This window comes from Nannospalax galili, unplaced genomic scaffold (genome assembly GCF_000622305.1).
Source record: "Nannospalax galili isolate Female #2095 unplaced genomic scaffold, S.galili_v1.0 scaffold117, whole genome shotgun sequence".
Lineage (NCBI taxonomy): Eukaryota > Metazoa > Chordata > Mammalia > Rodentia > Spalacidae > Nannospalax > Nannospalax galili.
In genome coordinates, this window is record NW_008341422.1 from 950263 (window position 1) to 964119 (window position 13857).

Below are 13857 nucleotides of genomic sequence, written 5' to 3' on the forward strand. Positions count from 1 at the left end.
TGCCTTCAGCAGGTGCTATAGTTCTGCTGGAGAAACTGAGGCACCCAGAGTAGGGCCTGCTGCAGCTATGGGGGCCAGTCAGACCACACAGCCCACCCTACAGGCCTCCCCACCTCTCAGCCTGGGCTCCAGACCCCAACTCACGTATTGCTGAATTTCAGAGGTAGTTGCTTCTGAGTTTTTTCCTCATAACGCTTTGCTAAGAGGCTTAAGAATTCTGTTTTGAAGACAGATTCAAGCAAACTGTCATACTCTTGCTCATGGAGAATGAAGATGTCATCCTGCATGGTGCTGTGAGAGAGTACAGGAAGTTAACTCGAGCCACACTTCCGCTATCCCAATGTCACCAACTGGGGAAAAGGATGTGCATGCTAAACCTGCAGCAAACACCACTGAGATACATCCCTTATTATGTTTATTTTTTCTCATTAAAAGTCCTATATTATCATATAATATCCTCTCCTTTCCACCCTCTTCTTTTTGTCTTTCTCTCTTCCTCTCATAATATTTAAAACAAGGGCTCAGCAGGTAAAAGGTCTTGCTGTCAAGCTGATGACCTGAATTTGATCTCTGGGATCCATAGAAGAGAACTGACCCACCTAAGTTTTCCTCTGAACTCCACATGCATGCCATGGCATATGTGTGCGTGCATGGGCACACATGCACACACACACACACATACACAGAATAAATAAAATGTAATAATGAAAATATTTAAAACAAAACACACAGTAATGAATTACTTAATAAAGTTAATGAAATCTATTTTCAAAAAATTTTGGCTGGCTTGGGGCTGGAGAGATGGCTCAGTGGTTGAGAGCACTGACTGCTCTTGCAGAGGACCTGGGTTCGATTCCCAGCACCCACATGTTGGCTATGAACCGTCCTTAACTCTAGTTCCAGGGGAATCCGAAGCCTCTTCTGATCTCCGTGGCATTGCACGACACGGGTGCACTCATATACATGCAGGCAATATACTCCTACACATAAAAAAAAAAAAAAATTGGCTGGTGCCAGCACCTTTCGTAGGGTTTATACTGAGTTCAATATTGTATAACTGTATTAATTCAATTGTGAACCTAAAAATTTACAGCCACTTTTGAAAGAGATGTATCCTTGCTCTGGAAATTGTTACTGAATATTTTAAAGCTGTAATGAAATGCTTCTTCTAATCATGTGCTTATTAAATAAAAAAAAATTGATAGCTCACCAATGGCATAAGCAAAATATTTCTTCCACATGGTTTCAAAATCAAGAATACAGCCAGAGCAAAGTGGTCTAACTTCCCACCAAAAGCAGCCACACATTTATAATGGGGAATTATTATTCCCTAGCTATTAGCATCTTTGCCAAAAGATACAAATTTACAAGTATCTTTAATTACAAGCTCACAGAATCTCAAGACACAAATTTAGAAATTTCTCCAAATAACACTCTCCCACAACTATAGCTCACACAGACAAACACACATACACGTAAAAATAACCTTTAAATAAAAAGGTAGGGGCTGGAGGTATGGCTTAGCAGTTAAAGAGCTCTTGCAGAGGATCTGGGTTTGGTTCCTAGTACCTATATGGCAGCTTACAAGTATATGTAGCTCCAAGTCCAGGGTATCTGACATCCTCTTCCAGCCACCATGAGCACTGTACACACTTGGTGCATGCAAAACGCTCAAAAAACAAAGGCATGACCAGGAAGTTGCGCAGCTAACTTTATTAGCCAGAACTACGCCATATGTTTTTACCTGGCTGCAAGGAACCCTGGGAAATCTCTGGTTATTCATTACAGCAAAAGAAAATGGGTGTGGTACTCATCATTTTCACTGTACCTCCCTGTTCACAAATGTTTCCCAGGCCAGGAACTGGAATTTTTTCCAAAAAGTTAAGGATAATGTGCCTCAGAGTGAGTGGTCACAAAGCTCCTATCATTTCTGGGCAGGAGAAAACTCTGGATTTGTCATCATCACTTCAGTGACAGCTATTTAAACCTCAAAAAGCACTCAAGTAAAAGCCTTCCCAAGTCATTTGAACTTAATATAATAAAAGCTCAGTATCTGCTGGGCATGGTGGTACATGCCTGCAATCCCAGCACTCCGGAAGCAGAGGCAGGAGGATCACTCATGAGTTAGAGACCAGCCTGGTTTACAAAGCAAGTTCCAGGCCAGCTAGGGTCCGATAGTGAGACTGTAACCATCCTGGCAAAAGAGAAGGTAGTCTAAAGGCACCCTTGTGTCCTTTCTTTCCTACCAGACTGTTGAGACAATGAACCTCAGGAAACTGGAATTTCCACAGAAATCTCATGCTGGGTGAAGGAAAAGTCTGGGGCTCCAGGGAGGCTTGTCTCTCAGACAGAGATTTCACATAATTTTGACAATTTGTCAGGAGAGACTGGAAGCCGGACACAGTGGGACTAACGCCGGCCAGGACTACTTAGCTGTGCACACCTCTTGCACTCTATTTATGTTAGGACCCTGAATAAGGACTTGCTGGGTGTCACTGGACTCTATTGTTCCTTTTCACAATGTGGCCACATTGAATATATCTCTTTTGTCTGATATTCACTAGTACTTGTTTAATTAGCCTATTAAGGACTGGTTGAACCTCATCTGTTAAGATTGCCAGGGCTCAGGTTCTGATTCTAACGACTCTGGTAATAAGACCCTGTCTCAAAAACTCATACCACCCAAGCAATCAATCAACCAACCATCCAATCCACCAACTAACCAACCTCCCAATCCACCCAGTATTCTAGCACAGACACAGAAGGACCTGTTGCTTCAGGTAGGGTGTTCCAGCCATGGAAAGAAGCCAAGGAAACCATGAGCTTCCGGCCTATGCACAAGGAAGCTCTTTTAGGCCTCAGATGCTTGGTTCATAGCATGATGATGTTACCAGAATTTCATTCCTTTGTGGTTGCCAGATGGTAGTGGGGAATTCAGGGTCCCCTTTTACGGTTCTTAGACTCATTAATAAACAATTTAAGAATGGACTCAAATGGAAGCTCAAAGAAAACTTTATTAGAGTTTAAAAGAAAAACACCCTAGGGTAGTAGGTAAGCTGCAACTCTCAAACAGCTACCCAGCGGGAGAGTGGAGGAGAGAAGGAAATAAAAATCCATGTCACTTGAGTTACCTGTTAGGGTTTAGATCCACAGCAGTCCCCCTCCCCAACAGGGCCTCATGGGTTTCTCAATCCCCTGAGGAACCAAGTTGATAAGCACCCTGGTTTTTGAAGTCAAGAGAAGCAGACTTTTCTGTACCATTTGGCCAGCACAGCAGGCTTTCCCTTTGATCTCAAAAGGGGGCGGATTTTAACAGCCCCCCCCTGTTCCCCCCATCTTTAAAGAAAATATCTTCCTACCTTCTGCACTTCCTAAAATCTCCCCATAAAAGCCCCAGCTCACAACTCATGGGCTGACATTTTCCCTACCCAGAAGGGACTCTGTCCCTTGTGAGGCTTCCTTTGCTAATAAACTGCTTTCTCCTGATTAGCTGGATTCATCTCGCTACTTCATCTATCAGATGGTGCCGAAACCCATGAGGCCCTGTTGGGGAGGGGGGCTGCTGTGAATCTAAACCCTAACATTACCCACATGGATGTCTACCACAGAGGTTTACTGCATGGCAGCAGGCAGTCATGTGGCAGGGAGGGGCAAGAAGGACAGAAACATGTAAGTAACAGAAAAGGCGAACTTAGGTTTTGGCCAGTATCTGAAAGAAAGAGATGGGGGGCCAGAAAAAAAAGAAAAAGCTGCACCTTAATGAATCAGGACTCAGAAAAGTGAGCAGAACCAGCTAAACCTCATAGTGGCTTGTAGGGACTGCATTAGATACAGTATCTCATAAAGAATAATTATTCTATCTCTTTAGCATGGCTTAAGGATGGTCTTCCTTCTGAGATCAATCTTTGGCCAGTTGATTGACCCACCTAACTGCAATGTTAGGTCTCTACCCAGGCCAGGAATTCTATTCTTTTGACCAGGAGTTTTCCCTTAATGGGCCTTTATTGCTGCTCTAATACTGACATGTCTGGACATGTGCATGGTACTTTCTGGAATATCATTCATTATTCAACAGGATGAAGTGAGCAGAGAGATTTAATGTGCTTAGACTTTTAAAAAGTTATACATATAAAAGCAAGTAGGACCTAATCTCAAGGTCAATTATCAGCATGAATCTGGAAATGAGATGTTTTTGGACACTTTGACTTGAACCATCATATTCAAAAGCCCCTCCCTTCAGTCAAACTTTCTTTACCCAAGCCAGAGAGTTCCAGCTCATTTCCCTCTGCTTAGCCCAGACTCTTGGGCCTAGAAACAAAGCTTTTAGATTTATTTACTCTTAAAAAAATTCAGACTTGTCTTTGGACCTCACCCCTGTCTTATTCATATGCACAAGCTGCAATTCCTTACAGATGTTTGAGGGCTGCTGTGCTGACAGGTCTTGTATTAGCCTCTGGTTTGGCTCTGACTTGCTCATTATTCGCCATCTCAGTGGCTTACTATATTGCTGACAACACTAGAAAATTCTTTTTACTCTCTTTACCAACAGCTCATCATCACAAAAGTGTTTGTTACAAAACAGTAAAGTCCTAAAGTGGTTTTCACTTTTTAAGCTTAAAAGGCAATTTCCAAATATAGTCCTGCTTTTACTGAAGTCTTTATGCTATTTTTTTTAGTCAACTGGAAAATAAAGAGGTGAATGAGTTTTAAAAAGCTTGCCCACCCAGCACTCGGGAGGCAGAGGCAGGCGGATTTCTGTGAGTTCAAGGCCAGCCTGGTCTACATAGTGAGTTCCAGGACAGCTGAGGCTACAGGGAGACCCTGTCTCAAAAAGACCAAAAAAAAAAAAAGCTTGCCCCCAAATTCCTCCCGGGAGCGAAATCAGTGGCTCCAGATTTAGAGCTTTCCCACAAGGGGGCGCTGGGTCTCAGCATGTTTGGGTCCTGCTTACATAAGTTTATCTTGACTATCAGTTAAAAGGTCTGCATCCCCTCCTTCCTATCCTGGAAGCTTCTGTGACCTGTGGGTCTCAAGTTCAGTTGAGTGTCTGTTTCTTCTTTTATATGGGGAGGAAGCCAGGACAGGCAGGAAGTGGGTCTCATTCACTCTGAATCCCAGGGATGCTCACAGGTATGTGTGACAATGGCACAATGGTACAATGGTGACAGCCTCCTGGTTTCCAGGGCCCACAGGCAGCAAGCTTTGATTTCAGTAACATTTTGTGTGTGTGTGTGTGTGTGTGTGTGTGTGTGTGTGTGTGTAGAAGCTAGAGGCCTATGTCCAGTGACTTCTTCAGAGACTCTACACCTTACTTTTTTGAGCAGGGTCTCTCATTGATTCAGTTAGACTGTCTGACCAGAAAGTTCCATGGATTCTCCTGTCTCCACCTCCCTAACAGTGGGATTCTAGGTGTATGTCATTGTGTCCAGTTTTTCTGTGGGTGTTGAGGATCAAACTCAGGGCCTCTTGTTTGCTCAGGAAGCACTTTAATTGACTGGACTATCCCCTTAGCCTACCCACCCACCCCAGGTTTTTTGGGATAGGGTCTTATGTAGCTCAGGCTGGCCTTGAATTCACTATGTAACTGAGAATGACCTTGAACTTCTGATCTTCCTGTTTCCAACAACTGAGTGCTGGCTGGAATTACAAGCATCGTTTATGAAATACCAAGCCCTGCTTATGCAATGCTGGGGATCAAACTCAGGGTTGATGCATGCTAGGCAAACAGTCTACCAACTGAGCTACCATCCCCAGTCCCCAAGGGCTGTTCTAAAATTCAACGTTCTAGTCAAGAATGTGACAACCAGGGAGGCAGAGCCTCTGTCTAAGGCACCCTCTTACAGATTGCTTTTTCATAACAAAGTCTATTAACCAGACAGGGTCACTCTAGAGCTTTGGGTGCTCACCCTTCAGAAGAGAAGGAACATTAGAAGTCTTGTCAGAGAAAGCCCCAAATATAAGTCACAACATCATTCACAGTAATAGCCAGGTCTAGTTCTTCAAAGAAGAGCAAGTCCAGGTCAGTACTTGGGTAAGGAGCAGCTCTAGAAGAATCCCTCAGAAACAGATGCCTGCCCTGTAGGGTGAACAATTCTACTCCCAGAAGACATGGTGATTAAATGAAAATCTCAGTGCAAGGCACTGGATACCTCCCTATGAGTTATTGGTCAAAGAGTCCACAGAGGCACCCAAAAGGACACAAACAATTGCCATAACTAGATGGTAAGCCCTTAATGCTGAAGATACCACACACTTTGGTTGCAAGACATAAAGAAATCAGTCTTGAGCTGACCAAGAAAGTCTCTCTGCTGGTTAGCTTCCATGGTGCTGGAAGGTGCTATGCAGGTTATGCAGGAAGAAAAGACATCAATGGTCTTACCTAGCTGGACTCTTCAATGCCATAATACCAACTTACCAGGCAAGATATGCCCACCAGTGCAATAGGACAAGACTATTTATGGGGATAACCAATCTCTGTCTTGATTGGATTTGAGGTATGCTCCACAGGAGGGAATTTATGCCTGGTATTCTGATATTTAAACATGCACAAACCCTATAACTAGGGAGGTTATAGCCTCCAGGGGGTATGGGGGGTAATCCTGCCATTGTTGGTGGATTTTTTTAGATTAATTTCTGTTATTTTTAGATTATGTATGTGTCTATGTGTGGGTATGTGCACATGAATGTAGTTGCCCATGGAGGCCAAAAGGGGGTGTTGGATCCCCTGGAACTGGAGTTATAGGTGATTGTAAGCTGCCCAAGGTGGGTGCTGAGAACTGAACTCAGGTCCTCCAAGAGCAGTACTAACTTAACTGTGAAGCCATCTCTCTAGCCCATTGTCGGTTTCCTCAATGGTCATGTGAAACTGCAACAAAACCAAACAAAAAACAAACTAACAACAACAATAACAATAACAAAACAGATGCCCTGTCTTCTGCCAACAGATAAGAGACTCAAAAATCTGATTTTTCAATCAGTGTAGGCATACTTCCTCCTGGTAGTTTTACCAAGTTTCCAATGAAAGCATTAGTGTTCTGGTCCCAGTTTTACTTAGAGAAAGGTTTGTTTTCCCAGCCAAAATATCTTGGCTTCTCTTTCAGCAACTGTGGTCCTCAAGTCTCTCTGAACCCCTGGCCCCATTTCCACTTGCTGGGACCCTTTGTTTCTTGCAAACGAAACTTAAAAAAAGTCAGTATATTTATTGGGAGAAACAACAACAAAATGGTTCCTCAAAACTGAATGTCTACTGAGAGATCAGGAAAAGAAAAGCCTTTTCATTAAAAAAGTAGATCAGTAGAAGGAAGTGCCTCAGTGGGTAAAGACACTTGCGCCAAGCCTGATGACCTTGAGTTCTATCCCCAGAACCTGCATGGTGGAAAAAGAGAACCCTTGTGTTTATCCATAGCATAACCTCCTCCCCAACTTTCACACACAAACTAGGTTATTTTAAATATTTATTTATCATTTTTATTTTATGTGTATGCATGTATTGCCTGCATGTAGGTAAGTGCACCCGTGTTGTGCAATGCTCGTGGAGAACAGAAGAGGCTGTCGGATCCCCTGGAACTGGACTTACGAACAGTTATTAGCTGCCATGTGGGTGCTGGGATTCGAACCTGGGTCTTCTGCAAGAACAACCAGTGTTCTTAACCACTGAGCCATCTCTCCAGCCCCACAAACTAGGTTATTTTAAAGCAATGAATACACATTGTTTCTCAGTCTTTGTTCTAAGATCAAATGTAAAGCAAAGTATAAATATTGTATTATTTTATGCTTAAATATTTCAGTATGTGCCATTAAAAGATAAAGTTTCGTTATATATGAAAGTAACCACAAGACCATTATCACACCTAAAGAAACGAGCAATAAATCCTTCATATCAAATATTTAGTTTTGAGCACATTTCCTGTACTCCTTCCTAATCGCTTTTGGGTGGATGGTTTGTCTGAAGTGGGCTGGGAGGCTACTTTCCACAGAGACTTTAGTTATAGGAGTTAGTAGTAGGCTTGGAAATCAGGTCTGAACTGGAAAAACTTATACGGTGATTATCAATCAGCCAAAAGCTAATCAGTAAGTCTCAGACATTCTTGAAAACACATTGCAACTCTTCTGAAGTTCAAGAGAACTGTTCCAACTTCTTTACACCACCATCCAAGTGTTCTCAGATATCCGTACATCTACTGCACCTACACCACAGCTCAGTAGTCTGCTACCACTGTTAATTCCTACTTTCAATTTGATTCTGTTCACTCTGTCATCCTCCTCGTTGCTTTTCTAACTTGGTATCAAGTTTCAGGCCTAATCCAATATGTAAAGAAAGCGAGGGAACAGTATTAGTCTTGGTAACTGTAAGGTCCGATGACCCTCACGTGCAGACGTCACTAAAAGTTACAGGCTCCTTTTTTCCCCTTAGAGATGGAAAAACTTGTAGGCTAGGAACCTCTGAGAAAAGGGCCACAAGGAAATGGACTTCCAGATTGTAAGGAACAGGAAGAAGCTGGTTTTCCCAGGACACATTCTAGCCTCATTGGCTAGGAGTTGGGGGGTGGGGTGGGTAGCATCAAAAAGAAGAAATCTGAGTGTAAACAGAACACATTAGCAGGTTAGGAAGTTTTTGATGCAAGAGTAGCCAGCTGTATGAGGACTCTCTAGCAGAATGGTCAACCACAGCCTCTCCCAGAGATCTGATAGGCCATGGAGGAACACTGCTTACTGGCTTGCTCCCCTGGCGCCTGCTCAGCCTGCTTTCTTATGCAACACAGGCCCACCTGCCCAGGGGTGGCACCACCCACAGTGGGCTGGGCCCTCCTACATCACTTATCAAGAAGATGCCCCTCAGACATGGCCACAGGCCAGTCCTATGGAGGCAATTCCCCAATCGAGGCTCCCTCAACCAGGTGTGTCAAATTGACACTAAAGCTATCCAGCACAACTGAACCCTTGTCAACTTGACACACAAACACATCACTATTAACCATAACCTTTCCAATTCTTATCCCCAAGATATGACGTTAACTTAATATCACAATATAAGACAGTACAGCCTTAAAAGCCCGACAGTCCTTAAAAAAATCCAAACAGTTAAAAGTCCGTAGTCTCTTTTAAGTCTCTTAACTGGGGGCTCCTGTAAAATCCAAAACAAGTACTGTCTTCTTTCAAAGGGAAGAATCGGGCACACCTAAGCAAAACCAAAGTCCAGCAAAGTAGCTCAAGTCTTGACATCTGGGATTCACTCACAATCTTCTGGGCTCTTAAGGGTTTTGGCAGCTCCACTTCTCTGACTCTGCCATCCACAGCACACACAGTTCGTCTTACAGACCCAGGCCAGCTCCATTCCACACCTACTGCTGTCCTTGGTGATCATCCCATGGTCCCGGCATCTCCAAAAACTGGGGTCTCCACTCAAACTGAGCCTACACCTTCACCAATTGCCTCTTCTTGCCTCTTGGGGTGCAAAGCCTCAGATTCTCTCCATGACCCCTTCAGTCCTGGGATCTTCACTGCAACTGAAGTTGCACTTTCACCTGTGGCCTTTCCTGGCTTCTCAGAGTGCCAAGCTTCAGGTGCTCTCTGTGACCCCTTCATGCTTTCAACAAGCATCATGCAGGAGACTCTTACACATTACTAAGTCCTGTTTCCAGCTAGAGATGGAGGTTCGGGTACCCTTTGTATGCTGACCCTGAGGAAATACCTCCCAGAAGACTCCACCACAGTGATGCTGGTCTCTTGTTACTTACAGCTGATTTTTCAGCCCCAGCTAACCAGCATCAATTGTCCCAGTAAAGCAAAGGTTTTACTTCAGGTTCTGGTCTCTTCTTAATCACAGCTGATTCTTCAGCCCCAGCCGACCAGAACCCACAGATTCCCAATTCAAAACATCACACAAACAGGCCGGATAGTCTCTGCTTCCCTTTGAAGCTTCACAAGCCAGGCCTTCACGCTTTCAGCATAACTGTTCCAAGCTCCACAGCAACAAACTCTAAGCACTCAATGGCTTTTCCAGCCCAAATTTCTGAATGCTTCCATGATATGCCTAAAAACACCAAGGTCAGGTCTGTCACAGCAATATTCCACTCTCTGGTACCAATTTCTGTTCTAGCTTGTTTCTCCATTGCTGTGACAAAATACTCTGACCAGTACCAATTTGGGGAGGAAAGGACTGTCCTATGGAGGCAATTCCCCAATTGAGGCTCCCTCAATCAGGTGTGTCTATTTGACATTGAAGCTATCCGGCACAGTGCTCCTGGCCTATGGGCATTTAAGAGGGTCTTCTCAGGCATGGGAATCTATATCAAAAGACAGCCAGCATGCAGGTAAGTAGCAAGGGCCCTGCTGAGGACTTGCACAGACTACCACCACTTCTAAATGCTAGTGAACCTGGAGGCGATAGGCACACGAGGAAGACTCCAGGGTTGTGGATTATGGAAATCCTTCTATGGAAGGCACAAAGAAATGTCCCTTTCTGGATACCTCTGCCTGGCTTTTGATAGGATCCCACTGTGTATCCCTGGTTAGCCTGGAACTCACTATGGAGACCAGGCTGGTCTCAAACTCACAGAGATCCATCTGCCTCTGCTCCCATGTGCTGGGATTAAAGGCTTGTGCCATTATACCTGGCATGGGATAGTTTTTAAACAGAGTAAATGGGCTAAAGATAGGACCTTGGTTCTCCTCCAGTAAGATAATTGATTTGTTCCATAGATGAATTTTATTTCTGGAATGTTATAGGGACACTGACTCTGAGTTCTTTGATTGGAGGAGCCAATCAGATAGCAAACTTGCTCTTGGAATCTTATTCTTTTCCTGTTAAGACTCCCTGAGACTGGGGCTGGAGAGATGGTTCATGGTTAAGAGCACTGACTGGTTTTGCAGAGGACCCAGATTCGATTCCCAGCACCCTCATGGTGGCTAACAACCATCCTTAACTTGTTTCAGACACCCTCTTCTGATGTCTGTGAGCATTGCTTAAGAGTGCACCTACCTACATGCAGGTATTACACTTATACACATAAAATAAAAATAAGAAATAAAATATTAAAAACAGACTCCCTGAGACTATGCTGTTCAGGTCATCTTTGATATATTTCATATATATTTCTTTTTTTTTTTTTTTTTTTTGGTCTTTTTGAGACAGGGTCTCCCTGTAGCCCCTGGAACTCTCTCTATAGACCAGGCTGGCCTGGAACTCACAGGGATCTGCCTGCTTCTGCCTCCCAAGTGCTGGGACTAAAGGCATGCGCCACCACACCCTAGCCTAAAACATTATTTGAATTCATGTATGTCAGAGAGATGGCGTATAAGAGCCATGGCATGTATGTGGAGGTCAGAGGACAACTTGTGGGAGTGTTTCTTTCCTTTTCCTGATTGAACTCAGGTCATCAGGCTTGGCAGCAAGTGCCTTTACCTACTGAGCATCTCACCAGCCCTTCTGTGATACATTTCATTCATTCACTTCATCCATCCATCCATCCATCCATCCATCCATCCATCCAGAGACAGGGTCTCATATATCACAAGCTGGACCTGAACTTCTATATAGTCCAGGATGAACCTGAACTTCTGATATTCTTGTCTCTACATCCAAGTCCTAGAATTACAGGAGGGCATCATAGACTCAGTTTATGGGCTCCTGGGGATGGAACTCAGGGCTTCATGCATGCTAGGCAAACACTCTACCAACTGAGTTACATCCCAGGCCTGGGTCTTCTTTAAGAATGAAAACTCCATTTCCTTCATCATGATTTTAAAGCTGTGCTACCTGAAGTATGTGTTTGGAACTGCAGATGGTAGGTGATTGTGGAGGGGAGCTAAAGAAACCCTGCTTCTGTCCTTCCCTACTCACCTGAGGGACACAGACAGGATCCTCTCCATCTCAATTCTCCGCTTCAGGACTTCCTTCACCAGGCCTTTGTCTGGGCCTTGCTTGATTTTTTCTCTTCCAATTAAGTACATGCACTTTGGAGTTAGCAGCAGATCTCGCTTGACACCCTGTGAGGAGAGGGACTTCAGAAGGCTGACTAGACATGGTCAGAGTGATGGCTGTCCACACAATGGGCCACAGTTGCAGGGCCAGAGGACAGCTGCCTTGGGTAGCAAATCTCTTTCACTGGGTTGGCCATTGCATCAGCATCAAATAAGGCTCCTGACACCCATGAAGACAAAGACAGCTGATTTTCTTTTTTTCAAACTTACAAAATGGCAATTCCATTACTAGGATAACAGGGTGGGTAAAGGGTTGGTGTCAAGTAAGCCAACATACATGGTGGCCTCATGAACATGTTTCTCACATATTCATCCTTTTAGTATCTGTACACACTTTCTTGGGAATCCTTGATATTTGCTTTTTAAAAACTGGAGGCTGGGCATGATGGTATATACTTCTAATCCCAGAACACAGGAGGCAGAGGCAGGTGGATATCTGTGATTGAGTCCCAGGCCAGCCAGGTCTACACAGTGAGACCCTGTCTCAAAAACAAACAAAAACTTGTTCCCCCCAAGGATATGTTTTCATTTCAATGATAATCCTTAATGATCAAACAAACATGCTATAGAATAAGTGGCTGACCACCTTAATACTGAGCAGTGCAGGTGCTCTAAGAACCTGTGAGACAGCAGCTGGTGCTATTTATGGTTTGCAAGAAATGACCCCCTTTTAGCAAAACAACATCCTTCTTATTAAATTCGTTATTCATCCCATTATTTGTCCTGATCAATTAAAGAAGTTGGTTTAGAAAAACAAAGACAGCTGGGGCTGTGACTCAGTTGGTAGAGTGCTTGCCAATTATGCACATAGCCCTGGGGGGTGGCACACAACTGGGCATGGTTCTGCATGCTTGTGGTCTCAGCAATGAGTCTATGCGCCTCATGGCTGTCTTTCCCATATACTGAAATGATACATGAAACCTTGTCTTAAAAAACAATGGGACTGACAGTCAAGCAGGACCTTTGACTTATCTTCACATAGATGGAACTGGTAAAAGAAAGGAGCCAGGAGCTCCTCCCAAGCCCATGTGACCCTAAGGAACAGATCCTCAAATGACCTTAAGAATAAAAATAAGTTGGTTTATTTGGGCCAACTGTATGGTCTTAAACACCCAAAAGGAAAGTATAACCAAAGATTAAAATGATCAGTATATTTAAGAGTTCAAGGGATTACACTTCCCAGACACTAGACTTAAGTCCATATAAAATGCTATTTAGACAATTATTTCTCATTGATGATTTTGTTTTTAATAAGAAAGTGCTGCTCAGATGTAAGACTTCAAATCTTGGTCTCCAATACTGTAGTGCCCACCTGTAGCTAAGGGAAACAACCAGCTATTGTTCTAAAATGCTGGATAAACTTGTTTTCTCCCCCTATCTAGAAGACTTTGAGAGGGAACTGACACTGATTCTAGCCACTCCAACAGCTATCAAAGTGCCTGAAAACAAATTTGGAATTCATCACTCAAGGCCAGCCTTGGCAGACAAAAGAAAAATGAGGAGGAACCCAATAGAGGGATGCTTTTGGAAGCCCTCATCAAGAAATCCCAATGGACTCTGATATGAACATTTGAAATTTGCCCTGTTCTGACTTTTTTCCTGGTTCCCTGTCTAGAACTTGTAATGCTAACTACTCTTCCTTTTACTTCTCCTTCACATCTCCTAGGCACCAGTTAAGGACTTTCTTTTCTCCCTACAGTTAAGAGTTATGCAATTTGGGGATCTTTTAGATAGACCCACTGAAGGGATACCCCAATTACCCTACCCTGCGTCCCTGTTCAGCATGGAAGAAGCCAGAGCGGTCTGTGTCCCAATTATTTATTGGCAATTGGTGTAACCTCTTCAGAGAATGGTGTGATAAGAATAGGAGGTAGG

General features: G+C 43.7%; 1 protein-coding gene across 1 annotated transcript in view; it reads right to left on the minus strand.

The window, feature by feature from the left end:
- Myo1e (myosin IE) overlaps positions 1-13857 on the minus strand; it is a 242198-nt gene that overhangs the window by 24253 nt on the left and 204088 nt on the right. Inside the window, exons 22-23 of the mRNA XM_008836873.3 lie at positions 11843-11988; positions 145-291 (exon numbers count right to left, since the gene is read on the minus strand). Coding sequence (XP_008835095.1) covers positions 145-291; positions 11843-11988 — 293 coding nt within the window. The remainder of the gene's footprint in view (positions 1-144; positions 292-11842; positions 11989-13857) is intronic.